The 27,291-nt window shown below is 34.8% G+C and overlaps 1 protein-coding gene across 4 annotated transcripts in view; it reads left to right on the forward strand.

Moving 5' to 3' along the window:
- The window catches only part of CEMIP2 (cell migration inducing hyaluronidase 2), a 105,742-nt gene that overhangs the window by 14,765 nt on the left and 63,686 nt on the right, over nucleotides 1–27,291 (forward strand). For 2 of the 4 annotated variants that reach the window (XM_074201779.1, XM_074201776.1), the window contains exon 2: nucleotides 9,380–9,722. In XM_074201779.1, coding sequence (XP_074057880.1) covers nucleotides 9,392–9,722 — 331 coding nt within the window. In that variant the 5' untranslated portion in view covers nucleotides 9,380–9,391. Of the gene's footprint in view, nucleotides 1–4,106; nucleotides 5,581–7,197; nucleotides 7,268–9,379; nucleotides 9,723–27,291 lie in introns of those variants that run through there. The other 2 variants (XM_074201777.1, XM_074201778.1) reach the window with 2 other exon arrangements.

The following is a 27,291-nucleotide window of genomic DNA, read 5'->3' on the forward strand; positions in this document are numbered from 1 at the left end:
TCATTCTTTTTCTACTCATTTTTTTACTCATCTTTTTTTTTTTTTTGTCCTTTCTCCTTTCTGTTAAATTTGAACTCTGTTCCCAGGGTGAAAGGGGCACTATCTCAGGTTTCTTGTGTCAAGGACCACAAGCTCTGGCTGTTTATCTGGTGCTGCAATGATACTGTCCTGAGGCTCTCAAAGAGAGAGACCTTCTTGTCTGGTGCTGTGATGAGTGGGTGAGATAGGGGCTGACTTGCACTGCTGGAGACTATGGGGCTCTGGCAGCTTGGTACTGACCTGGGATCCTAGTGCTAGTCTCTGCAGTATGATGAGGTTGCTGGGGTGTTTTCTTTTCATTTCTCTAAGGAAGCATATGATGGTCTGACTGGCAGCTGGAACTGCCTATTTGCCTCAGGTGCTGCTGAAGCAAGTAGAGGTTCTCTGAACAGAATCTGCCCATTCCTCTGCTATGCTGTGGCATGTGGGAGGTGTCTATGTGCTCCACCTCACTGGGCTCAGTATCTCCCACTGGTTTGCTGAGATGGAGCTCATTGCTGGTTTGCTGGAATGCTTCCTATCCTAGATTGGATTCCCCCTTTTCCTAATTGAGATAGACCTTTCCAGTTGGACCTTCCAAGTTTCTTGGGAAAAAATATTTTTCCCATCTTTTTGGTTCTACTGTTTCAGGATTTGTTTTAGAGCATTTTTTTTATGGTTGTTTGGAGGTGAATATGGAGAGTTGAATCAGTTTGCTGCTTACTCCACCATATTAACTCCTAGAAGTACTCCATATATTTTGAAAGTGCTTTTAACCTATTGAGGATTAATGACATGATTGAAACTAAGAGTGACAACTTTCTCAGTATGTTTTTGGAAATCAACCTTTAGGTTCAGTGTTGCATTTTTCAAACATGGCTTTTAGAAAAAACTAAAAACTAATTATAATAAGTTGACCCAATCTTATTTCAGTGTATTGGTAATGAGCAAAGGATAATGTGGAATAAACTGGATATAAGAGATCATTCCATAGTGAAGTGACCTCAGAGAATTAATAAATTTCTTAACTAAGGTCCAGTTCTGCTAATGGTTTCAAATGATCTCTATCAATATAAAATATAAGGAATATTTATGATTTTCTTATATCTGTTATGCAGTAGATGCCATATCAACAGTATTGCACTGAAATATCTAAAGGCATATTTCAATTCTGAGAATTTCTATTCATGATGTTATTCAGGACTACAGCTAGGAGAATGTTGGTCAGGAACTTGCCAATTTGCCTGTGATAGATAGAGAAATGTTGCACATAATTGGTTTCTTTGCCTTTTTCTTTTAGGGTGTTGATAATAATGACTTTGCCACAAAGCTTAAAATGGGTAAAGAAAACTTGCTGAAATCACTATAGACTATTTAACAGGCCATAGTTGAATAGTAGCTCAAATAAGTTTAATGTATAAGCAGATACAATAGATAAGTTTTGTGTATGAAAAGATAAACATTAATTTCCCAAATACCTCATATAAAACTATAGAGATCACTACAAAGTAGCATCTCTTTGTTGAGCTAACATATCTCTGATGGGAGGGGTGAGCTCCTCAGAAGTTTCTCAAATTTCTCAGAAATTTCTCAGAAGGTTCTCAAATTTGTGTTTAAATTGCATTGAAAAATAAACAGAGTTCTCTGTCTTTGATGACTTATTTAACTTATGTTGACTTGGATTTATTTAACTTCAAGCTGTCATATATTTCATTCAAGGTTGTTGTTGATTTAACCTTTTTGGCCTTAGTTTCTTTATTTGTAAAATAATGTATTGGAGGGGTAGCTAGGTGGCGCAGTGGATAAAGCACTGGCCCTGGAGTCAGGAGTACGTGGGTTCAAATCCAGTCTCAGACACTTAATAATTACCTAGCTGTGTGGCCTTGGGCAAGCCACTTAACCCCGTTTACATTGCAAAAAAAAACAAACCTAAAAAAATAATAATGTATTGGATTAGATTTTCTTTGATGTCCCTTTTACTTCTTGATCTCAGATCCTATTTTTTGAAATAGATTTGAATCTTTCTTGACATCCAACCATTGAATATATAGGTTTATTAATCTCTTGTTGGCTTTGTTTTTCCTACTACCTACTAGCAACTTTACTATATCTGAATTTAGATCTTCAGAGCCATTTTAAAATATATCAGTTCAAGTGAAAACATTATTTCTGCTTATGCCTATTTGTATATAGATTATGCTAGTCATCTGCACTTTACATTTTCTTTCTTTTCATTCAAAGTATAAATGAGATAAAAATCACACCAGGACATTAGAGCTAGAAAATCATCTAGATCAACTCAAGTTTAAAATGAGAAAACTGAAACTAAGTGACTTGCTTAAGATCTAACAAGTTGTAAGTCTCAGGAGTCTAGTCTCTAACTAGTCTAGTGTTCCTTCTCCCAGTACAGAGTTCTATCTAACTCTGTATTCTGAAAAGAATGACATTGAACCATTGACTCTGCCCTTTGCTATGACCTTAATTGAAAAGGCTTCCTCTAAGTCAGTGAAACACCTGCTTTTTGGTTTTCTTTGAGGGGCCAGTCACACTACAGATTAGATGCCAGAGCCTGCTTCTGTGTGCTTCAGCACACCCATCATTCACCATTGGCTGAGTCTCTTGTATCATCTTAACCCAGTGATTGATGGAAGGTCGGGATAGAGAAGAATAGGCGTAAGTTGGGATGGATGCAGGGAGAGACAAAAGAAAAAAAAGGGTCGATCAGCTATGTAAAAACCAGGCAAGGGGGGGGGGGGGAGGAATCCATAGGATGACAAAGGGAAGGAGAAGAGAGGGATAGTTGAAAAGGACAAAGAATGAGACTAGTAGGTGAAATTCTACACTCCCTTACCCAGTGAATTTTTTAGGTTAAAAAAAATCCTATAATTTGGTCATCTTTTATTCTATTTTTTAGGGTTGTATTTTTTTATCTGCCTTGAAATTTTCTTCAAATTAATTTTAATGATGTTTTAGATGTTGCTCATTTTCATTCTTTATCTATTCTACCCTCATCCAAAATATCCAGTTCTTTTTTTTTTCTTTTCAGTCTTCACTGTCATTGAGAATGAGAGTTCTCTGTGTCAGACATCTTGGCATTAGAGTTAAGCTTTCCCATTAATATATCCATTTAACAATCCTGGGGAAAAAAAGGGCAGAATTGAGCAATCTGTTGTCACCAGAAACATAGAAGAATTTGTTCTCTTTCCTATCACATATATGAAAAACATGTAAGAATTAAAAAGAAAGTCTGGCAGTTCACTTACCACAAAACTTAAAATGGAATAAGAAGTCTTGTTGAAATTATTGAAGACTTTTTAACAGACCATAGTTGAATAAGTAGTTCAAATAAGCTTTGGGTATGGTAGACATACTTTCACAAATTTGTCACTGTTCATGTACATGCTTTTAATTTTAAACCTTGTGATTTTTTAAAAATATTCAAGCTAAACAAATATAATTGGGCATGTATTGATTTCTTTTGTGGCATTAAATATTTAGGAAACAATGTGTTTTCAGTTTATATTTATTTGTTTAATGCTTTCTGTCATAGCCTAATCAAAAATTAATTTTCTAGCAGAGCAAACTATGTTAGTCACTATGAATGATGTTTACTCTAGTTAAAATGTTTGCTTAATGGAAAATTTATTTCTACTTTTTTCAAGTTTAGCTTATTTAAACAAGATATTTAAGTGGTCCTCACTGGACTTATTAAGAAATATAATGTTGGAATATGCTCTTTTGTAAATATTTTACATATAGTTCATCTACATGAAAGTACTTATTTACATTCTTAAAAGAAATAAAAGGCGAAAAGTAAATATTAAAAGTAAAGATGGTAGAATGGTTGGGTCTCTGACTATGCCCACAGAAGCAAATGTCTTCATGAAGGATAAGTGTGTATCTTTCATTATTCAGGGATTTCCATATATCCATATGTATAAGGATGGTCTTTATTTCAAGTTATATTCAGATAACCCTTGGCAAAAACTTGATTTCATTGAAATGGTTTGGGAGTAGAGTATTTCAGATGAATTTTGGAAATGAATGAAATTAACAGAATTAATTAGAAAAAATTCTTCATTTCAATCAAATTTTAGAAACTTTCTGAATATACCTTCTCTACTTATACTAGTGAAATATAGATTACATAAATGAATTGTTTATGATAATTCAGAAATCTTATATTGTTCAAGTCTTATATTACTTAAGGTCATAATTTTAGGCTTAATATACATTTAAAATATTCAGATTGATCTGAATGATGACCTTAGAACTAATACTTTGTTTTTTGAAAAAAGTGATAGAATAGCAGATCCTTTTAAATTATTTTGCCTCTTTCTCTTAAGAGGAAAACCTTTCAAAGAATCTAGTAAATGGAGAGTTCAAGACATGTTATTTGAAGTTTTATACTATTAAGTAATTTCTTTGATGCACCTGTGGGTACTCCCTCCCTCAGTTTAGAGCACAACTCATTCACAGTCTTCCCCCTTTTTTAATTCATTTAAAAATTTTTATTTATTTTATTCTGAACTTAAGAAATAAAAAAAAATATTTCCATAACATAATAGAATAGAAAAAAGATTGTGCATGAAACCACCTAGCTATTATGTATAATTTGTTACTTCTTTTAAATATATAACGGTTATTTTATAATTTTTTTTCTTTCTCCCACCTTAGAGATAGCTACTGATAGCCAGAAATCTATAAATCACAACCCATTCACATATTCTTAACCATTATGATTCTTGTCCCCAATTCTTTCCATTATTACTCTGGAGGGTATACCTAATGAGATTGATGTCTCTCATTCTTTTAATATTTTGGGATTATCAATATGCTACTTGAACTCTCAGTATATTTTCTTTAAATTATCACTACAAATCAGCAAATCTCCTTTTCTGGACATGCTCTGTATTGGATAGAATGCTGGACTTGGTGGGGGGGGTGGTAAGAAAATACATCTCAATCATTAACTATATGACCCTGGACAGGTAACTTAACATCTTTCATTCTTTGTTTTCTCATCTGTAAAATGAGAATAAAAATAAAGTCTGTTTCTCAAAATTGTAGGGAGAATCAGGGGAGAGCTAAAGTTCTTTAAAGTATCCTATAAGCATTAATTATTATCTTGCCATCTCTTTCAAGAAAGTCACTGTCACATGGGGACAACCTGTCTGTCATGTATTTTTTCATGATTTTGGATTACTCATAATTTTGATTTTTCTGGAGTTCTTTTGTGATTTTCAGGCATGTAGCAACATCAACGTAAGTGCTAAAGAACTGGCTTTGGTGAAAGTGAGCAGTCTGAGGTCATTGAAAACTCTACTAAAACCTCCCCCTTTCTTTTGTGAAAGTAGGTAACTATGAATAAGCAATACTGCATACAATATCAGACATTTTAAAAATTTCTCTCTTCATCCCACCTCAGTTTTAATTTTTGATGCAAGGAAGAACATTCCAGGCATGGAGGACAGACAGACAGAGAAAATGACCAGAGTTGAGAGATGGAGCCTTGCTTGTGAAATCTTCAGGATCCAGTGTCACTGAATGAAAGAGTAGGAAGTAGGTAATAAGATGTAAGAAGACTGAAAGGGGGCTCAGGTATAAAGAGTTTTGCCTGCCAAGCACAGTATTTTGTATTTGCTCTTGAAGGCAATTGGAGTTTATTGAAGAGATGGTGACATGACCTTCCTTTTAGAAAAATCATTTTAGTGTCAGAATGGAGAATGAATTAAAGGCAGGAAATTGAGGCAGGAAGACTTGCCAGCATACTATTGCAATAGTCTTGTCATGAGGTGATGAGGAGGGCCTGCATCAGGGTGGTGACCCTGTCAAAGGAGAAAAGGGTATATTAGAAAGATGTTGCAAAGGCAGGCCTTGACACAGCTTGAATTTGGGATATTAGTGAGAGTGAGGATCCAGTTTAAGAACCTGAGGGCCTGGGAGGATAGTGTTGCTCTCATCAGGAATAAGGAAGGTAGGAAGTTTGTGTGTGTTTGTGTGTGTGTGTGTGTGTCTTGAGGGGGGGAGTTTAGGAGGAAAGAATAATGAGTTGTGATATGATCTGGGAGCAAAATTTTCCTAACCCCTCTTCCAAACTCAGGAGACCAATGTAAGACAGTCTCTGTTTTCAAGAAGTTCATTGTTTAATGGGGGAGATTACATGAAAAACAACTATGCACAAACAAGATATAGACAGGAAAAAGTGGAAATAATCAGTAGGGGGAAGGCACTAGCCTTAAGGGAGGATGGGAAAAGCTTCTTGTAGAAGATGAGAATTTAGTTGGGACTTGAAGTAAACCATGAGATGAGGAAGGAAAGAGGCATGGTGAACAGCCAATGAAAATGACTTGAGTCTGAAGATGGATTGTCTTTTGGGAGTAACTTCAAGGAGGCTTGCCAGACTAACTAGTTTGCACTATCTCCTTGTAGTTCCTCTGCAAAGGAGTGGGGTGGAAAGTAAAGTTAAAAAGATGGAAAAGATTGGAAGGAGTCAGGTTGTAAAAGACATAGAATGCCAGGTAGAGAATTTTATATTGGATCTTGTAGCTAAGTGATGCTAAGTGAAGAACTCTTAGGTAAGTGATAAGGAGTAACTGGGATTTTAATTGAATTAAGTGTGACATGGTCAGATCTGCCCTATAACATAATAAACACTCGAAGTGCTCATGATTATTTTTTTTTTAATTTCTTATGATGGACTTAGCATGTTATACTAGACTGAACTGGCCTAGGAGCTAAGAAGATCTAGATTCAAATCCTATTTGTCAATTATCCTTTAAGTTCTTGAGGAACACTTTTCTGTAGAGAAAAGTATAGACCTGAATTGATAAAAGGGAGTTTCCTCACTTGACTTCTGCATATAGTGAAATCATAGGTACTGTGTTCTCTCCTTGTCCCTGTTATGACTTAATAGTCCCTAACAAACATTTCAATATTCAAACAACAAGAAGTATTGTAAATCAACTCTTGGCCTTCTGTTATATTTACTTTGTTTGGTTTTATTTTTAGAGTACATATTAAATTAACAAGATAGTAGCAACACAATTGGTCTTTTCTTTGTGTTTCCCTTTGATATGTTTTGTTCTTTATTTTTCAATGTTTTGCTGTTTCAGTCATGACCCAATTTGGGATTTTCTTGGCAAAGGTACTGAAGTGGTTTGTCATTTCCTTCTCCAGCTCATTTTATGAAGAAATGAGGAAACTGAGGCAAAGAGGGTTAAGTGACTTGCCCAGGGTCACCAAGCCAGTAAGTGTCAGAGGCCAGATTTTTAACTTTGGAAGTCTTGGAGACTTCCTGACTCCAGGTCTAGCACTCAACCCAATGTGCCATCTAGATGCTTCTTAGTGTTTTATCAGTTTTGTTTTAATTTTTAGAATTCTTTTGGTTTCCTAATTTGTCAAGCAAAAAAAACTCCAGCATATTAATTATGTCTAAAAATGTATATCATTCTACCACTTTTCTAACAAGAACCTCCTAAAATCAAAGCTGGTTCATGTGCTTGTCAGAATTCTATTATTGTTCTAAGTTATTTTCCTTTACATTATTTCATTCATCCTGTAAATTGGTTGTGCTAATTTGATTATTCATCAGTAATAAGTCTTCCCAGGTTTCTATGACTTCTAAGTGCTTATTGGAGGAATGAAATATCACAATTCTAATAGACAGAATCTAGCCTAATTGGTACATTTAAATGTCAGGAAATAATGTGACTGATATCAAGTAGGTTTCTATTCCAGGAACTTTAGGGTCAGACCTTAATCCATGGGTTTATTATGTTAGATCTAAAGCCTTAATAGGTTCCGAAAAGCCTATTTTAAAGTAAAGAGAGAAAAAATAAGTTTCAAAGTATGATACTTTAATATTTTAATTTTAATTTTAATACTTGAAAGTTGTGGTCTTTATTGGCTTTATTATTTAGGAAGAATACTGATTTTTACCATATTATGCTCTTGTACACCATTTCCCACTGTGGAATGACTTAAAGATAATAACAGCAAACCCTCTTTGATTGTTTTTAATCTCAAGCTATTAAATACAGTCACATGTTTAGGGCTACATCCATAGAGTTATTGGAAAACATTTGTAAGAGTTGAAGAAGACTTGTGGACAGTATATACTGTTATGTCAGAAAAAGATAAAAAGGCATGTAGTTTTAATGTGTGCAAGTGCCAAGTGAATTTTCCCAATTAGAATACTGTTCAATGACTTTGCAAGGCAAAAAAGTCATTCATCAATGGTTTGGTGACTACATTTCTCTTTTCACTGCCATTTACTTTATTGTTTGTACATCTGGAGACATATATTATTTCTAACAAAAGAGTACTCCAATCTGTTCAGTAATAACAACCTTTCTCACCCTGAAATAATGAAGTATCAGATTATTGCAGCCTTGGAAACAAAAGTTCTCTACTCCTTTTCAGAGAAGATTACAGTCACTATTTCACTACCACTCTGATGAGCCTGGCACTCAAGAATCTTTAGTTGAGCCCTTTCTTTGTTTGTAGAGGAACATAGAGAGTCTTTTGTTGCTCTAATCTCTTATTTGTTCTTACAGGGCAAATGAATTATGATGTTCATTCTTCTGTTTCTTGGCATATGCAACTATATATGCAAAAATGTGTAAAATTGTAGAACTCCGCTCTTGTCATTAAAATTACTCTTTATCTAAATAATTTGGTCAGATTTCATTCTCCATTTTAGACCCCTAAAATTTAAGACCAAATAATTGTTCTTGAGATAACATGCTGACTCAAACTGTCCTAGTACATGGGTAACAAATTTGGAATTATATTCCCCATCCCATAACTTTTTTAATTATGAGACTGACTGAATCATGGGAATTCTATTTGAATCTATTTAATTGCTTTGCTTCAGAGCAAGTTGATAGCAGCAACCTTGGGACCAAAAATTCATTCATTGTTTTAGTAGGTGGTCATGGAAAGGAATGATTGTACTTCACCTCCTAATATGACGCCCTACCACTCCTTTCCATGACCTAGGCTTTGGGAAAATATAACTGATTGTTCAGGATACCATCTGTAAAGAAAATTCACAATAGTGAGCCATAATAACACCCTTAAAAACACCTAACTGTAGTTAGTCAGGATCATTATCTTTTTAAAAAAATACCAAAACAAGGGATATTTATTTATTCAGAGTACATGGTTACTTTGCTGAGGGACTTTTATGAGTATATATGACTTATTTTTTTAAATTCCAAGACATATGTGGCTTAAAATTTTTTGAAGTGCATTAATTTAGTCAGTATTATATAAATAATCTAAGCTAAATTTTTTATGCTGTTAATTATTTCATATACTTGCTGGATTATAATTTATTTTCTTTTTTCTTCTACAGTGACATTGTAACATGTATGCCACTGATCCCAGGGGTAACTCCCCTGTTTTCCTACAGCCTCAGAATGGGAACAGTCATAGATCTTCAGGTTATGTTCCAGGAAAGGTTGTTCCATTGCGTCCACCACCCCCACCAAAGAGCCAAGCTTCAGCCAAATTTACCTCTGTTAGACAAGAAGCCCAGGCAACCTTTGCATTTTCTACTGAGGAACAACACTCACAGAGAGAAGACCGAAAGCAGAAGAGACACAAAAATACATTCATTTGTTTTGCTATTTCCAGCTTTATATTTTTTGTTGCACTTGCCATGATTTTAGGAATATCCTCAAAATATGCTCCAGATGGTAAGATTCATTCTCAATCTGTCTCTCTTTCTGTTTTTGTCTCTGTAAATGGGGGGGGGGGCGGGAATCAAATTGATGGCATATATTGCTTGCAATCTTTTGATTGCTGATTCAATTATTAGACTGGATTAGATAGGATATATGAATTATAAATGAAAAATTGCCTTCAGCTTTGGTTTCTTATTTAATATTTGCTTAGACCAGCTAGTTTCAAACCTCATCCAAAAATACCATTTCCTTGTAGATTGCAATAAAAATTATTGGAAAATCTGTTCTATTTTATGTCTACATATTGCCCTTTCAGTTTCTTCTATAAATGTCCTTAGGGTGATATGGTTTAGTATGATGCCATGCTTTTTGCAAGTATGTGTCTTATCCTGCCTTTCATTATTCTATTAGTCCATGAGTCTGATCATACTTTTCCCATGCCCTTCCTCTGTAGTCTTAGCTAGTTGAACTTGTATTACAAACCAGTGTTGTTTTTGGCTTCCATGGCTGTTTGGTAAATAGATTGCATCTCAGCTAAGATAGTTTCTACATTCTTTTAACTTCCTTGATGTGGTAATTGTAGCATACTGGTTAAGCTTCTCTAAGATATGGTGGTAATCAGAATTAATACCTTTACTTTTGTTTCCTGTTTTTCAAAAATAATAACTTATTTAAGTAAATTATATTGAATGTATTGTAATTGTACATAGTTTTTTCCCTCATCTTTATTTTTCTTTTATTGTGGGGTTGACAGTGACCTTTAACTAGACTACCCATACTTATTTGATTCAGTAATCAGAATCAGAATACTGTATTGTTAATTAGGCTTTTCCTACTTATTAAAGAGTTGATTTTATTCTTTTTTGAGGGGGATGATGTTTACTGCATGATGTATTCATTGATTTACAATTCTTCAGAGTTGTTTTAATTTGCATTTCTCTGATCACTAATGATTTGGTGAATTTTTTCATATGACTAGAGATGGCTTTAATTTCTTCATCTGAAAATTGCCTGTTCATATGCTTTGGCCATTTATCATGTGAAACGTCTTATATTCTTATAAATTTGACTCAATTCTCTATATATTTTAGAAATGAGACTTTTGTCAGAAATACTAGCAGAAAAACTAGCTTTCTGCATTCCTTCTAATATTGGTTTTATTTGAGCAAAAACTTTTTATTTCCTTCTATCCTTTCATGACCCTATTTTTACTTTTCTTTCTCCTTTTCCCCTTATCCCTCCTCATCTGTGTTTTGCTTCTGACTGCTGCCTGCCCCACTCTGCCCTTTCCCTTTTTCCCTTCTACTTCCCTTTAGGGTAGGTTAAATTTCTAAACCCAGTTGGGAATGTATATCATTTCTTCTTTGAGCCAGATCTATTGAGAGTAAAATTTACTTCTTTCCCTCTACTATAATAGGTCTTTTATATCTCTTCATGTTTTATCTTCTAACATCTCTGCCTTCTTCCATTATAAACCTTTTTCCATGTCTTAATTGCCTTGTATATCTACCCTCTGTCAAAGTAAACTCCTTTCAGCTATTTTGAGAGAAGTATAATTCTCCCATGATCAATTTGTACCCACACTGTGTCCATGTACCCTCCCCGTCAAGTATCCCAATAGAAATATAACCCTCATGAGCTAAAAGGAAATCATCACATCATGTTCAATTTATACCTACACTCTCTGTCTAATTTTATTTCTTTCAGTGTCCTAGGAGAAATACAGTTTTCAAGAGTTTATAGGTATTGTCTTCTCATTTAGTCTTATTGACTAACATTTTTTTCTTTTTGTACATTTTTTTCACATTTCTTGAGTCTTATATTTGAATATAAAATTTTCTGTTCAGTTCTGTTCTTTTTATCAGGTAAGTTAGAGTCCTCTAGTTTATTGAAAGTCCATCTTTTCTCCTAAAATAATGTGCTGATTTTTGAAAGGTAGTTGATTCTTGGTTGTAATCCAAGCTCTTTTGCCCTCTAGAATATCATATTCAAGGCCCTCCAATCCTTTAATTTTAATCCTTTAATCCTGTGTGATCCTGACTGTGGCTCCTTGGTATTTAAATAGCTTCTTTTTTGGCAGTTTACAGTATTTTCACTACAATCTTCCTTGGAGTTTTTATTTGGGGATGTCTTTCTGGGGGGATGATTAATGGATTCTTTCAAGGACTATTTTATCTTTTTATTATAGGATATTTGAGTATTTTTCTATGATAATTTCCTACATGATATTGTCCAGGCCTGATTATGACTTTAAGTTAGACCATAACTTGTAAATTATCTCTCCTGGATCTGTTTTCCAGGTCAGTTGTTTTATCCTAAGGGATACTTTACATTTTTTTCTATTTTTTCAGCCTTTTGGTTTTGTTTGATGAAATCTTGGAGTCTTATAAAGTCATTAATTTTCATTTATCCAATTCTAATTTTTAAAATTTTGTTTTACGTTAACTTTTGTGTTTCCTTTTCAACTCCTTTTAAAGGAGTTGATTTCTTTTTCCAATTGACCAGTTTTTCTTCAGTCAATTTTTCATAATTCTGTATGACTCTCATTTCTTTTCTCTGTTTTTCTTCTTCTTTTCTTTGTTTTTTAAAATCCTTTTTGACCTCTTCCAAGAGTTTTTGGATTTGAAGCCAATTCAGAAATCTCTTTGAGGCTTCACATGTAGTCATTTTGTTATTGCTTTCCTCTTCTGAGATAGCATTTTTATTGTCCCTATTAGAATAGTAGCTTTTGATGGTTTTTGGCTCATTTTCATAGTTGAACTCTGTTCCTGGAACAAAGGGATCACAGTCCCAAGTTTATTATGCTGGAACTGGGGATCTGGTCCCTGGCTTACTGGCTTGTCTATGACTTTTCAGGTACTAGTGATTTATTCCCTCCATTAGGATAGCCCAATCCAGTCCTGCCTGTTGCACCATTGTTCCCCAGGGCTCAAACTTTTTTTTCTGACTGAGGCTGGGACCCTCCCTGGTGACCTGTCGCACTATGGTTAAGAGCCTTCTGCTGGCTTTCCAGCTCTCCTGTCTTCACTGGCCTATACTCTTCCTTTTACTCACATGAGACAGATCCTTGCTGAAGTTCCTTCATGATATCTTGAGTGAGAGCTTGTTTCACTGTTTTTTGTTTGTCACTATTAGGGTCTGTTTAGAGGCTTCATTTAAAGTTGTTTCAGGAAAAGTTTCAGGAGCTTTGTGCCCCCATCTTATTTCCATCCAGAATTCTAAATAAATATTTTTTTTATTCATGTATTCATTGCTACTGTTTGAATGTAAGTAGCAGATAAGGCGAAGAAAGTTCAATGATATTTAAATATTTAACTAAAATTCCAGCGAATGATTGGAAGGCAAGTCTAGGGAATTAAAAAAAATCATGATGATTATGGTAAAGCAGGAAATGTTTCAGTGACCATGAAATTTATGTGAAGAGAATCCATGAAAGTGGGTGCCAAAGGCAGTGTGAAATATAATTATAACAGGATATTATCCTTTGAAAGAAAAGGAATAAACTTAAGGCTTTAGTGCTTAGAAACAGAAAAGATGTTGAATTCTTGCAGTGTAAGTTCTGGGTAAAGAGTCACATTTTTGCCCATAATAGAGAAAGGTTTTGTAATAAGTTTTGTAATAAGTTTACAGTTGTGGATAGAGATTACAAAGAAAAACCCTTTTTTACATCTTTCCTAGTCAAATTTCTCTTCAGTCCTCAAATATCCCATCTCTTTTTCAGGTTCCTTTTTTCAAATCCCTCCAAGGTATTGTTGGAACCTTCTATACTTTATCTTCTGTATGGAATGTCTTGCCTGATCCTTTCATTTCTCATGATTCCTGTTGTTTGTCAGTTTTATCTCTCTATTTTCACTGTCACTGCCATAGCCCAATACTTAAAAATTTTCTAGTAGAATTTCTACTTTCTTGACTTTTTCCTGTCCAAACTAAGTTATATATCACTGCAAGCCTAATATCTCTGTAATATGGTTGTCACAATATTACTTCTCTACTCAGCAGCACACAATATATCCTATTGGTTCAAGTCTAAGCTCTTCTTCCTGTTTTTCATAATACTTCATTATCCTTTCCTATCTGACCTGATTTTTACCCTACACAGAATGTAAACATTGGAAGGGACCATATAAATACAAAATCATTGCATGTTAGCATAGAAAAGGATCATATAAATTATATAATTCAGTCTTCATGTTTTTACAAACACCTTCCAGACTGGTTACTTTTATATACCAGGTTCATTCCTACCTTTGTATTGGTGCTTACACTATTTCCTGGATCTTCAACATTCTCTCTTCTCTCTTCAATTCAATTCAGTCCATGCTTTTCTATACAAGCCTTCTCCAGTATTCCCACGATTTTTCTCCCTTCCCTAGATTCCTGAAACACAGTCAGTGCCACACAGTTTAGAACTGAATTGTTCTCTAATTATTTCAGTTAGAAGATTGTTTTTGTGTCCCAGAGAGTTGGCAGTACTTGTGATGGAAGAGGTCATGTACTTTTTCCCCTCTCTTTTTAAAAAAATTTTATTTTTTCCAGTTACATGTTATGGAAGTTTTTCAGCGTTCATCCATTTGCATATTTATGTTACACATTTTTCTACCATCTTGCCTTCCCACCCCCCCACCCTCAACAGTGAACCGTCTGGTGAAAGTTGTGCATATGGCTTTGTGTTTAACATGTTTACATATTTATAATTTTGTGTATGCAGAATTAGGAAGAAGGGAAAAGAAGTAAAACCATAGGAAAGGAAGGAAAAGCCTAAGAACAGTTTTCAAAAGTGAACATAGTATCTATTCAGTTTTTTATTTTTTTTATCCCCCCCCCTCCAGATGTGGATGTGGTTGTTCATAACAGAGCAGTTCTTAGAGTTGTCCTAGCTCTCTGAACTGCTGAGAGGAGCTGCATCCATCATAGTCAATCAACTCACAGTGTTGTTAATTTGTACACTTTTCTCTTGGTTCTTCTCCCTTTGTTCAGCATCAATTTGTGTAATTCTTTCCATGCTTCTTTATAGTTTCTTATAGAGCAGTTATACTCCATAACATTCATATTTCATAACTTGTTTAGCCATTTCCCAATGGATGGGCATCCTCTCAATTTCCAGGTCTTTTCCACTGAAGAAGGAGATGCAATAAATATTTTTGAATATGTGGGACTTTCTCATTTTTTTATGACTTCTTTTGGATATAGACCTTGTATTGGTATTACTGTGTCAAAGGGTATGACCCCTTTTTTGTTCCTTTAGTTCCATATTGCTCTCCAGAATGATTGAATCACAACTCCACCAACAGTATATCAGTGTCCCAGTCTTCCTGCAACCTCTACAACTTGATCATTTTCCCTTTTAGTCATCTTAGCCAATCTGATAGATGCAAAGTGTCACCTCATAGTTGTTTTAATTTTCATTTTTCTAGTCAATAATGATTTGGAGCATTTTTGCATATGATTTTATGCCTAACTTTTGGCATACTATTTTCCAGTTTTTTCAGTTGTCAAATAGTGAGTTCTAATCCCAAGAAGCTAATGTCTTTGGGTTTGTCAAGCAATAGATTGCTATAGTCATTAAATGTTGTATCTTTTGTACTCATTCTAAAACATTGTTTCATTACTCCATTTTTCATTTATTTATTTATTTATTATTATTATTATTTAGGTTTTTGCAAGGCAATGGGGTTAAGTGGGCTGCCCAAGGCCACACAGCTAGGTAATTATTAAGTGTCTGAGATCGGATTTGAACCCAGGTACTCCTGACTCCAAGGCCGGTGCTTTATCCACTACGCCACCTAGCCACCCCTATTTATTTATTATAAGGTAATGGGGTTAAGTGACTTGTCCAAATCACACAGCTAGGATCTGAGGCTGAATTTGAACTCGGGTCTTCCTGATTTCCAGGAGTGCTCTGACCACTGTGCCTCCTAGCTGCCCCCACTACTCCATTTTTTAACCAATTTCAGGCAATTTTGATGATGCTGTTTTATAGTTTAGTTTTAGATCTGGTACAGCTCGGCCTTCTTTCTTTGCTTTTTTTTTCGTCAATTTCCTTGATATTTTCATCTTTTGTTGTTCCAGTTGAATGTTGTTACCATTTTTCTAGTTCTGTTAAATAGTTTTTTGGTAGTTTGATTGGTATAGCACTGAATAAGTAGTTTAATTTGGGTAGAATTGTCATTTTTATTATATTAGCTCAGCCTAACCATGAGCAATTGAAGTTGTTTTAATTGATTAGATTTGCATCTCTTATACTTCTTTACACCCTTCACAGTAACATAATGTTAAGTAATTAAAAGATGCTAGGATTTGGATTGGGAAAAATGTAGTGTGTCCTAAATGTCTTAGTACTCCTGTTTTAGTCTTTGCTACAATAAAGCATTTATTCTTATGTTAGAATGTAAACTCCTTGAGTTGAAAGGCTCTTTCTTTTACTTGTTTTCCCAGCACCTAAAATATGCCTGGCCCATAGAAAATCTTAATAAACGTTTCTTGACTTGACATGACTTAACTGTGAGAGTAAGGGACATAGAAGTAGAATGACAAGACTTGGCAGCTCATTGGATCTTGGGGAGGACTGGAGAAGAAAGTATTAAAGCTGATTTTGAATTCATAAATCTGGTTGCCTAGTGTGTCTCCTAATAGAGAAATAAGGCATCCCTTGCCTTACTTATCTCTAAAATGAGAAATTTCATCTTTCCTTACTTTCCTCCTGTAGTTTTACTCTGAAGCTCCTTGTATCCAGCAGGTTCTTTCTTTTAATGACCAATTTTGCATTTTAGTGAAGCCACAGGCTATTTTTTGGACCTCTACTTTCTGATTCACAGAATGTATATGGAAAGAGACTGTTGAAATCATTCCCTTTCTTCCCTGGATATTCTTCTTGCAGTCATTATATTTCCCACTGTTTGGTTTAGCCTAGTTTTAAATGACTCAAGTAATGGAGTTTTTTACCATTTCCTAAGGGAAGCGATTCCACAGTCTAATAGATTTCATTGTTATGAAATGTTTCCTGAAATCCAGTCTAGGAACTTTCCTATTCACAGACTTGTCCCCTGGTTTATTTTTTTATTGTCATGCTTGAACATTTTAAGCCACTTTTTTCCTATTTAGTTTATGTATAATCAAATTATTTTGTAGGTGGTAATTCTAACCACATTTGAACTTTGCTTGGTCAGTTTATAGATTCTGACAACATTTAATCATCCTTCCTGAGGCATTCTGTTTTACTCCTGGGAGACCCATGATATACAGTATTTCCAGGAAGACAATGATGATTCTTTAGGATTCAGGAAGGGAAGGAACTAAACTGAACTCAGTCATTGATAATTACTTCCCCTCTTTTCCCAAAGGAGTCACATTTCAAATAGAAGTAATTTTGTGATTTTACTGACAGAAGACAGATGTTGAAGACACTTATATTGCTGTAAGAAGATCTTGAAAGGTGTTTGCCAGCTGGCTTAATTTTGTACTTTTCAAGCTTAAACTCAGGAGGCAGCAGAATATGGAATAACGATCACTGTATTTGGAGTGAGGGCATCTGTATTCACATCCCAGTTTTCTAGTTGTTCCCTCTGAGACTTTGGAAAATTCTCTCAATCTCTTCCAGCTTCAGTTTCTTCATCTATAAAATGAGGGGGGTCAGACTGAATATAATGTATAATGTTCCTTTCAGGACTAAATGATTTTATATTTTTTATACTTGTAGAATTCTTTGTTTCTGTCCATAGAGTTAGCATTGTTTGTGGGATTATATGTAATTGAACTCTGTTTTCTGACCTGTAAAATGAGTATAGCAATGACTCATAAGTATTGTGGGGAAAATATTTCATAAACATGAGCTAATAATAATAGTTGCCTTTTTTAAAGTTTGTCTAAATAAATATCATCTTATTAGATCTTTTTTTTTTAACAAACCCACTAGGCAGTGCCAGATTCAAATAGAAATGGGTCACTAAATGATATATAGACTTAGAAAATCATACATTAATACTCTGTGAGAAAAAGAGAAAAAAGGAAAAAAGAGAAAAGAGAAAATCTTATGTCCTATTGTGTTTTTATTTACTTTGTTAAAAAAGTTTTATTTCATTTTATTCTGGTTTAATCTACCCCTTAGAAGAGTATTAAGAGTATACTTTAAAGTATTATCTCCATATTAAAGATAAGGAAACTATGGCTATTCGCTGGTAAGAATTTTTTTTTTATTTAGGTTTTTGTAAGGCATATGGCGTTAAGTGGCTTGCCCAAGGCCACACAGCTAGGTAATTATTAAGTATCTGAGTCTGGATTTGAACCCAGGTACTCCTGACTTCAGGGCCAGTGCTTTATCCACTGTGACACCTAGCCGCCCCTACTGGTAAGAATTTGAAGCAGATTTAGAAACCAGGTCTTCCTGTCTCCAAATCCAGTCATCTACTCACTAAACCAGATTGACTCTTATCATTATTGTTGAGCCTGATTATTATCATTATTATTAACAACTTTGAGTATAATCTTTAAATCTGTCTTAAAGATTTTAATCTCAGCATTTTTTATTTGTTTTTTTTTGCTTATAATTCTCTTAGATTTTTATTGACATTATTGTTTTTACATTGCCTAGATTCCCCACTATAACTCCCCTGTTCCAAGCAAGTTGGAAAATAACGTTTCAATGAACAACAATGCCCTTCTCTAACATTCTTACAGAGAGCCATCCTTTGCAGTTAAAAAAAAAAGAAAGAAAAAAAGAGAAAGTAAGAAATTCAGCAAACCATGAATAATGGAAAACTGCCACTATATATGATGGTTCAAACTTCTAGATATATCACCTCTGACAAGAATGGAAGGAAGTATCTTCTCATGCCATACCTCTTCTTTGGAGCCAAACTTACTCTTTATATTTTTTCAATATTTATTTTCAATTTCTATTTATATTTTTGTGGTCACATTCTGGGCTCCATTTACTTTATCTAGAATCAGTTCATGTAAGTCTTCCTCTTCATATTCATTATGTATTTAGTTTCTTGCCATGAAGTTATATTCCATTTTATTAATGTGTGCCAACTTGTTTAGCCATATCTCAATTTACTTTGTGTCTATAATGCTTTTCAGATAATGCTGAACTTTTAGCCTTCCTCTCCTCATTGAAAACAGACCCTTTTGCCTGATTCTAAAAGAACTCTATTTTCAGTTCATACTAGATTTTTTTGTTGAAAACTATTGCTTATATTTAAAAACATATGCTATATAGAAAGGTTTCAAAATAGTTTATAATGTAAACTACATGCACACTATTTTTGGATATTTGAGTGTTCTAAAAGTAACATAACTAATAATGATAACAATAATAATAATAATAATAATAATAATGTTGATGATGATAGCTAATATAATGCTTACTATGGATCAGATACTGTACTAAAGAAGCACTTCACAATTATTATCTCATTTGATCCTCACAACAACCCTGGAAGGTAGGTGCTATTGTTATTCCCATTTTACAGATGAGAAAACTGAGGCAAGCAGAAGTTAAGCGTCTTGCCTATAGTTACACTATAGCTAATAAATTTTGAGGTCAGAATATTATATAAAATAAAAATTTAAGAAGTACCCAAAAGAAATAGAGTTGGGAGAGGATTCTGGGAATTTAGCAGAGTAGGTCAGAAAATTTTCAATTCTCCAAATTTTCTCCACAAAAGACAGGACAGCAGAAATAAATGCAGGGTAAAGCAGTTATCTTCCTAAGACAATCTGAGAAGACCCCAGGAAAGAGCAAAAGAGCATATGACTCCGTAACTGACTCAGAAAAATTAAGCACACAATCCTGAATGAAAAAAAAATTTACATTCAACAAATTGAAAGATTTTCAGGTTTTTGTGATTAAACTCCCAGAACATAAGGGAAAATTCGACATATAACATCTAGGAGAAACATAAGGTAAACATGAAAGACCAATTATAAGGGACTCAAAAGATCAAATTGTTTATGTGAAAATATTTTAGAAGTTTTATGTATTTACTATAAAATGCTATAGTGTTATTCTTATGATTGTCATTATTTGGATAACTTGAAAGAAAGACTTGAACTAAATAGAATATGATGTGGTGATTAGATAAAAAAGAATTATTTTCTCATACAAATGAGGCACAAAATGAAAAATTGGTACAGAAAAGGCTAGTAGGGGGAAAGATGCTGGAACCTTATAGGAATGGGTTGAAGAGGGAACAGCACACATGTATCTATATATGTATAAAAGTCTTCTAAATTCAGAAAGAAACAAGAGGGCAAGGGTATATACAGTGGGGAGGGGGCTGCCTGAGGGAGGGACTCTTAGAGGGATGGGTAGGTTAAGGAATAGGAGGGCAAGATAAGCAGGTGGAAGTAAAGCAGAGATGTTTGGAATGTAGGTAAATAAATGATAATGAGGAAAAATATATACAAATAATTGTAGCTTAGAATGTGGATAGAACGAATTTGCCCCTAAAATAGAAATGGATAGGAGGTTAAAAATCTGAATTCAATAATATTTTGCTTTCAGGAAACATTATAAATATGAGAGCTAAACTCAATGAGAGATAAAAATAAAGAGCAGGATTAGAATTTAGTATATAAAAAAGGAGGGATAATATCAAAGTTAAAATTAAAATAAATTTAATAAAAAAATAGAGAAATTACATTATGCATCTGTAATATTATTCAATACAGTTTTAGACCATTTAGAATACCTAGCATAAAATATATCAAAGTATACCTGCCAACATTGACATTGGATCTATACAAACATAAACATAAAACAATTTTTATACAAATAAACTCATATCAAGAATTAAATTAATATCTATTGTTCATGGATAGGTAAAGTCAAAATAATTTTTAAATGACATTTTTATCTAACTATTCAATATCATCTCAGTTAAATTACTAAAAATTTATTTTAGTGAGTTATAAAAAATAATAAAGTTCATTCAGAAGAACAAAAGGTGATAAACTTCAAAGAAGAGAGTTTTGTTTCCTCATTGCCTATTCTTACCCCTCAATTTCTTTTTCTTCTCGTTGTTAAAGCTAACATTTCTAATACAATATTGAATAATAATAATGAGAACAGGTCTCCTTGTTTCACTCCTTTTCTTATTGGGAATGCTACTAGTTTATCCCCATTACATATGATGTTTGCTGATAGTATTCAATAGATACTACTTATCATTTTAAAGAAAACTATTTATTCCTATGTTCTATGGTATGTTTAATAGGAATAGTGCTATATTTTGTCAAAGACTTTTTCAGCTTCTGTTGAGATAATCATTTGATTTCTGTTAACTTTGTCAATTATACTAATTGTTTTCCTAATATTGAACCACCTCTGCTTACCTGTTATAAATCCTAGCTGATCATAGTGTTTTATCCTACTGATAACTTGTTGCAATCTATTTTCAAATTTTGCATCAATATTCATTAGGGAGATTGATCTATATTTTTCTTTGTCTATTATGGTTCATCCTGGCTTTGGTATCAGCACAATTTTGGCGTCACAAAAGGAATTTGACAGAACTCTTTCCTTGTCTATTTTTTCAAATCATTTATATAGGATTGGAATTAATTGTCCTTTAAATGTTTGGTAGAATTCACTTGCAAGTCCATCTGACCCTGGAGATTTTTTTCCTTAGGGAGTTCATTGATGGCTTGTTCGATTTCTTTTTTTTTTTTTTTTGAAATGGGGTTATTTATGTATTTTATTTCCTCTTCTGTTAAGTTGGGCAACTTATATTTTTGTGGATATTCATCCATTTCATTTATATTGTCATATTTATTAGCATATAGCTGAGCAAAATAATTCTGAACTATTTAATTTTCTCTTCATTGATGGTAAAGTTATTCTTTTCCTTTTTCATATGTGCTAATTTGGTTTTCTTCTTGGTGTTTTCATAAAACCAAATCTTAGTTTTATTTTTAGTTCAATTTTCAATTTCAATGTGATTAATCTCTCTTTTGATTTTTTAAAAATTCTAATTTAGTGTTTAATTGGTAACTTTCAATTTCTTGTTTTTCTAGTTTTTTTTTTAGTATTTAGATGTATGCCCAATTAATTGATCTCCTCCTTCTCTATTTTATTCAATTCCTTCCTTATCCACTTTAATTAGATATGTTTTTGCTTTAGCTTTTTCTGAGATTGGATTGCTAGCTCTGCTTTTTTTAACTTGAGCTGAAATATAATATATTCTACTCTAGTCTTTTACCATTATTCTGTGTGTATCATTTTGGGATCTATTTTACCCTCTGGTTCTAGGATTTGGGGACAGTTTTCCTTGTTGATTTTTTTTTTTTTTTTAGATTTTTCAAGGTAATGGGGTTAAGTGGCTTGCCCAAGGCCACATGGCTAGGTAATTATTAAGTGTCAGAGGTCAGATCTGAACCCAGGTACTCCTGACTCCAAGGCTGATGCTCTATTCACTGCACCACCTAGCTGCCCCCTCCTTGTTGATTTCTTGAAATATGTTGTCCAGACTCCTTTTTGATCATTACTTTCAGGTAGTCCAATGATTCTTAAATTGTCTCTCTGGAGCTATTTTTCCCTTTCAGTTCTTTATTCAATGAATTATTTTAAATTTTCTTCTATTTTTTCAATTTTTTTGATTTTACTTGACTTATTGTTGATCTTTCATTAAAAATGCTTCCACTTGCCTAATTCTAATTTATTTTTATTTTTTATTAATTTTTTAAAATTTATTTTTTTCAACTACATGTAAAAATAGTTTTCAATGTTCAAATTTTTGTAAGGTTTTGAATTCCACATTTTTTCCCTCCTTCCTCTTCTCCTCTGGCCTCTTGACAATGAGTGATCTGATACAAGTGATACATGATAACTATCTTAAACATATTTCCATATTAGTCATGTTGTGAAAGAAGAAATCAAATAAAAAAAGGGGGAAAAAAACCGTGAGAGGAAAAGAAACCCTTCAGGCATAAAACAATTTTAAAAATTGGAAATAGTATGATTTGGTCTGCAGTCAGACTCCTTAGTACCTTCTGGATATGGATGGTAATTTCTATCACAAATCCTTTAGTCTTTGGTCATTGTACTGCTCAGAAGAGCTTAGTCAGTGTTTATGTTCATGTTTACAGTGTTTTTCTGGTTCTATTCACTTCAGTCAGCATCAATTCATGCAAATTTTTTTCAGGCTTTCCTAAAGTCCACCATTCATGATTTCTTAAAGAATAATAGTATTCCATCACATTCATATGGCATAATTTGTTCAACCAGTCCCCAGTTGATAAATATCCAATTCTAATTTTTAAGGGATTATTTCATCAGTTTGTTTTTGCATTTCTTTTTCCATTTGGTCAATTCTATTTTTTAAACTACTTGGTTTTTTTTTCCATTTGTTCAATCGTTTATTTGAAAGAGTTGTTTTTTTTTTTTATCTAATTGGTCAATTCTGTTTTTGAAGGAGTTATTTCCTTCAGTCTTCCTTTTCCAGGTTGTTGACTCTGTCTTATATACCTCTCATTCCTTTTCCCAATTTTTCTACTTGATTTTTAGAATCCCTTTTTGAGCTTTTCCAAGAGGAGTTTTTGGGTTCAAAACCAAGTCATATTCCCCTCTGGGACTTCTCATGTAGGCCTTTTCCAATTTACCTCTTCTGAGATTATTTTTTTTTCTGCTAGGCAATGGGATTAAGTGACTTCCCCAAGGTCACACAGCTAGGTAACTATTAAGTGTCTGAGGTCAGATTTGAACTCAGGTCCTCCTGACTCAGGGCTGGTGCTCTATCCACTGCACCACCTAACTGCCCCCCTGAGATGTTGTTTTGATCTTCCTTATTTCCATGATACCTTTTTTCTTTTTCTTATTCATGTTTAGCCTACTTTGTCGTTTTTAAACTTGAGCTCTACTCCTTGGCTGCTGGGGGCACTGACCCAAGCTTCCTGGTCTGGGCATCAAAGTCCTGCTCACTACTCTCCATGTGTTTGAGTCTTAAGGCTTTCTCACTGCACTTCCCCACTGCAAAACTGGGGTGATCTGACCTAGCTGCACTGCTGTGCTGGGGTTCTGGGGCTTGCAATTTGCTATTGACACTCAACCTCAAGGCCTCTAAGTGGGCCTGCTTGTGTTGGTCTGCTGAACCAGGATGGAGACTCCTTTGCTGATCTGCACCCTGACTGATAGCGTCTCACTTCCTTCCCCTGTTCCTGCCTGCACTGGGCCAGGCTCCCCCTTACACCCGAGCAGACAGATCTTTCCTAAAGTCCTTACAAGACATCTTTAGCTGAAAACTTGGTTCACTCTGTCTTTTTGTGGGTTCTGTTGTTTCAGAGTCAGTTTAGAGACTTGATTAACCCTATTTTTTTTCCTGAGGGAAACTTTGAGGAACTCAGAAATTTCCTGGTTTCTCTCTGCCATCCTAGCTCCTCCCTCTCCTTTAACCTATATTATAAGGTGAGAACATCGTTGAAGCATAAAAAGGATTATTTTCATTATTTTATTTTTAATATTTAATATTTATTTATTCTCATTTTGTACAAATAGTGTTTTTTATACATTAATAAAATATTCTTGTTTAAGAGTAAACAGAATACCCCCTCCCACCAAAAAATATATACTCGCTTGAGCGATAAAGTAAAGGGGAGAGAAAAAATTAAAATTAAAAACATAATAGTAATAATTGTAGGTATGGCCAGGTAGCGCAATGGACAGCACCAGCCCTGGGGCCAGGAGCACCTGAGCCCATATCTGGCGCCATACACCCAACAGTCACCCAGCCATGTGACATGTAAGCCACTCCAACCCCACTGCCCTGCATAAAACAAAAAAAAAAAGAAAAAAAGACCCAAAATAAAATAAAATGGTAATAATAGTAGGGGTGGCTGGGTGGCGGACAGAGTATTGGCCCTTGAGCCAGGAGCACCCAGGTCCAAATCTGGCCTCAGACACCCAACGATCATCTTGCTATGTGGCCCCAGGCAGGCCACTCAGCCCCATTTTCCCTGCGCACCCCCCCAAATAATAATAATAATAAATGTGCTTCAGTCTTTGTTCCAACACCAACAACTCTGTCATGGGTGGATCACATTCTTTATGGTAAGTCCATTGCAAAAGTTACTTCCATATTTTTCTACCTTTGCCATTGCTGATTGCAACTCCCTCCTTTCATATTTCTCTACTACCATGTACTATTATTTTCCTCTCTCCTTTTGCTCTGACTCTGCTGTAGGGTATCTGAGTGGCACAGCAGGCAGATCCCTGGGCCTGGGGCCAAAAGGCACCAAACCCCCCCACCACCCCTTAGGCCCAGCATCCACCTGGCCCTATGGTTCCAGACAGGCCATCCAATCTCAGCCCCTTGCAAGAAGTAAAAAAGAAAATGTGTTATATCTTACCACTCTCCCCCCATGGTCCATCCTCTCCTCCTTCATTCACATCCCCACCCCTTCCACCCATCCCCCTTCTCTCCTTCTTACTATAGATGCCTATACCCTATTGAGTATATTTGCTGTTTCCTCTCCAAGCCACCTCTGATGAGAGCAAAGATTCCCTCATTCCCTCTTGCCTTCCCCCATTCCATATCATTGCAATAGCTCATTGTAATAAAGAAAAATCTTATTATATGAGATATCTTGGCCTATTCCCTTCTCCTTTTTCTTTCTCCCATTGCATTTCCCTTTTTTCTATTGACCCCATTTTTACACCATATTTTATCTTCAAATTCAGCTTTCTCCTGTGCTTCAACTATAAAAGCTCCTTCTACTTGCTCTATTAACTGAGAAGGTTCATATGAGTATTATCAGTGTCATTTTTCTATGCAGGAATACATGCAGTTCATCATCATCAAGTCCCTCATATTTTCCCCTTCTCCTCCACTCTCTATGCTTCACCTGAGTCCTGTATTTGAAGATCAAACCTTCTGTTCAGCTCTGGCCATTCCAAGAGGAACATTTGAAATTCCCCTGGTTCATTGAAAGTCCATCTTTTTCCCTGGAAGAGGACATTCAGCCTTGCTGGGTAGTTGATTCTCAGTTGCATTGTAAGCTCTTTTGCCTTCTGCTATGTTATATTCCAAGCCCTACGAGCTTCCAATGTAGTTGCTGCTAAGTCCTGTGTGATCCTGACTACAGCTCCACAATATTTGAACTGTGTCCTTCTGGCTGCTTGTAATATTTTCTCTTTGACTTGGGAGTTCTGGAACTTGGCTATAATATTCCTAGGGGTTGCTTTTTTGGGATCTCTTTCTCAGGGGGATCAGTGGATTCTCTCCATTTCTATTTTGCCCTCTGCTTCTAGAATATTAGGGCAATTTTCCTGTAGTAATTCTTTGAAAATGATGTCAAGGCTCTTTTCCTGATCATGACTTTCAGGTATTCCAATAATTTAAAAATTATCTTTCCTAAATCTGTTTCCCATATCAGTTGTTTTTTCAATGAGATGTTTCACATTTTCTTCTAATTTTTCATTCTTTTGGTTTTGAAGTAATGAATCCTGGTTTCTCGTAAATTCATCAATCTCCCTGTGTTCTATTCTTTATCTGAAGGATTTGTTTTCCTCAGAGAGTTTTTCTTATCTCTTTTTTCCATCTGGCCAATTTTGTTTTTTAAAGCATTCTTCTCCTCAATAATTTTTTTGAACTGTTTTATCCATTTGACCTAAGCTGGTTTTTAGCATACTATTTTCTTCAGCATTTTTTTTGGATTTCCTTGACTAGGCTGCTGACTTCATTTTCATGTTTTTCCTGCATCTTTCTCATTTCTTTTCCCAGTTTTTCTTCTAACTCCCTCATTTGATTTTCAAAGTCTTTTTTGAGCTCTGTCATAGCCTGAGCCCAATTTCTGTTTTTCTTGGAGTCTTTAGATGCAGGAGCGACTGAGTGTTTTGATCCTTCTTGGGCTCATATGCAAAATATTTCTCAATGGTGTTCCTCTTTTTTCTCTGCTTGCTGCTTCCTGAGCTTTTGGGACACTCCCACAAGAGTCTCAGTGTGTGAAGCTCTGTCCTCACTCCTGGTCTGTGAATGACCATATGCGCCCCCCCTCTGCTACGGGGCTGAGGTGGAGGGGGGTCCTGCTGTTCTATGGGGGGGGCCTAGACTGGAATCAGGATCTGAATGTGGTCAGAGCCCCAGAGTCCTGTTCCAGGGGCAGAGGACAGAGCTCTACAGTCTCTCTCTCTTCACTCCCCTCCCTAGGTTCAATGGGCTCATGCCCTGGGGGCTTACCAGCTCCGCCTGCTTCTGTTCTTGGATCTGGCCTGCTGCAAGACCAAGTTGCTTGTTGTGTGCCCTGAGGTTTGGGCTTCCCGTGCTGTGCTCGCTCTCTGGCAGAGGTTCCCCCTGCTGTTCCCCCTATTTGTGCCTGGTACTCCCCGGGGCATAGCTCAGGAAACTCCCCCATTTTCATTATTTTAAATTACAATTTTCTTGTTCAAATAAAACCTATGTAACTAAGAATAGAAGGAATGCAGAAAGTTTAAAAAAATTCATAGATAGTCTCTTACATGTGTTTAGGTTAGAATATTGCTTTGATGTAGGAAATGATCAGCTAGTTAATTTAGAAAAAACATGGAAAGATTTGAACCTATATAGAAACAAATGATGGGAAGAAATAAGTATGTATATCTTATATGGAT

The sequence above is a fragment of the Macrotis lagotis genome, chromosome X (genome assembly GCF_037893015.1).
Source record: "Macrotis lagotis isolate mMagLag1 chromosome X, bilby.v1.9.chrom.fasta, whole genome shotgun sequence".
NCBI classification, from domain to species: Eukaryota; Metazoa; Chordata; class Mammalia; order Peramelemorphia; family Peramelidae; genus Macrotis; species Macrotis lagotis.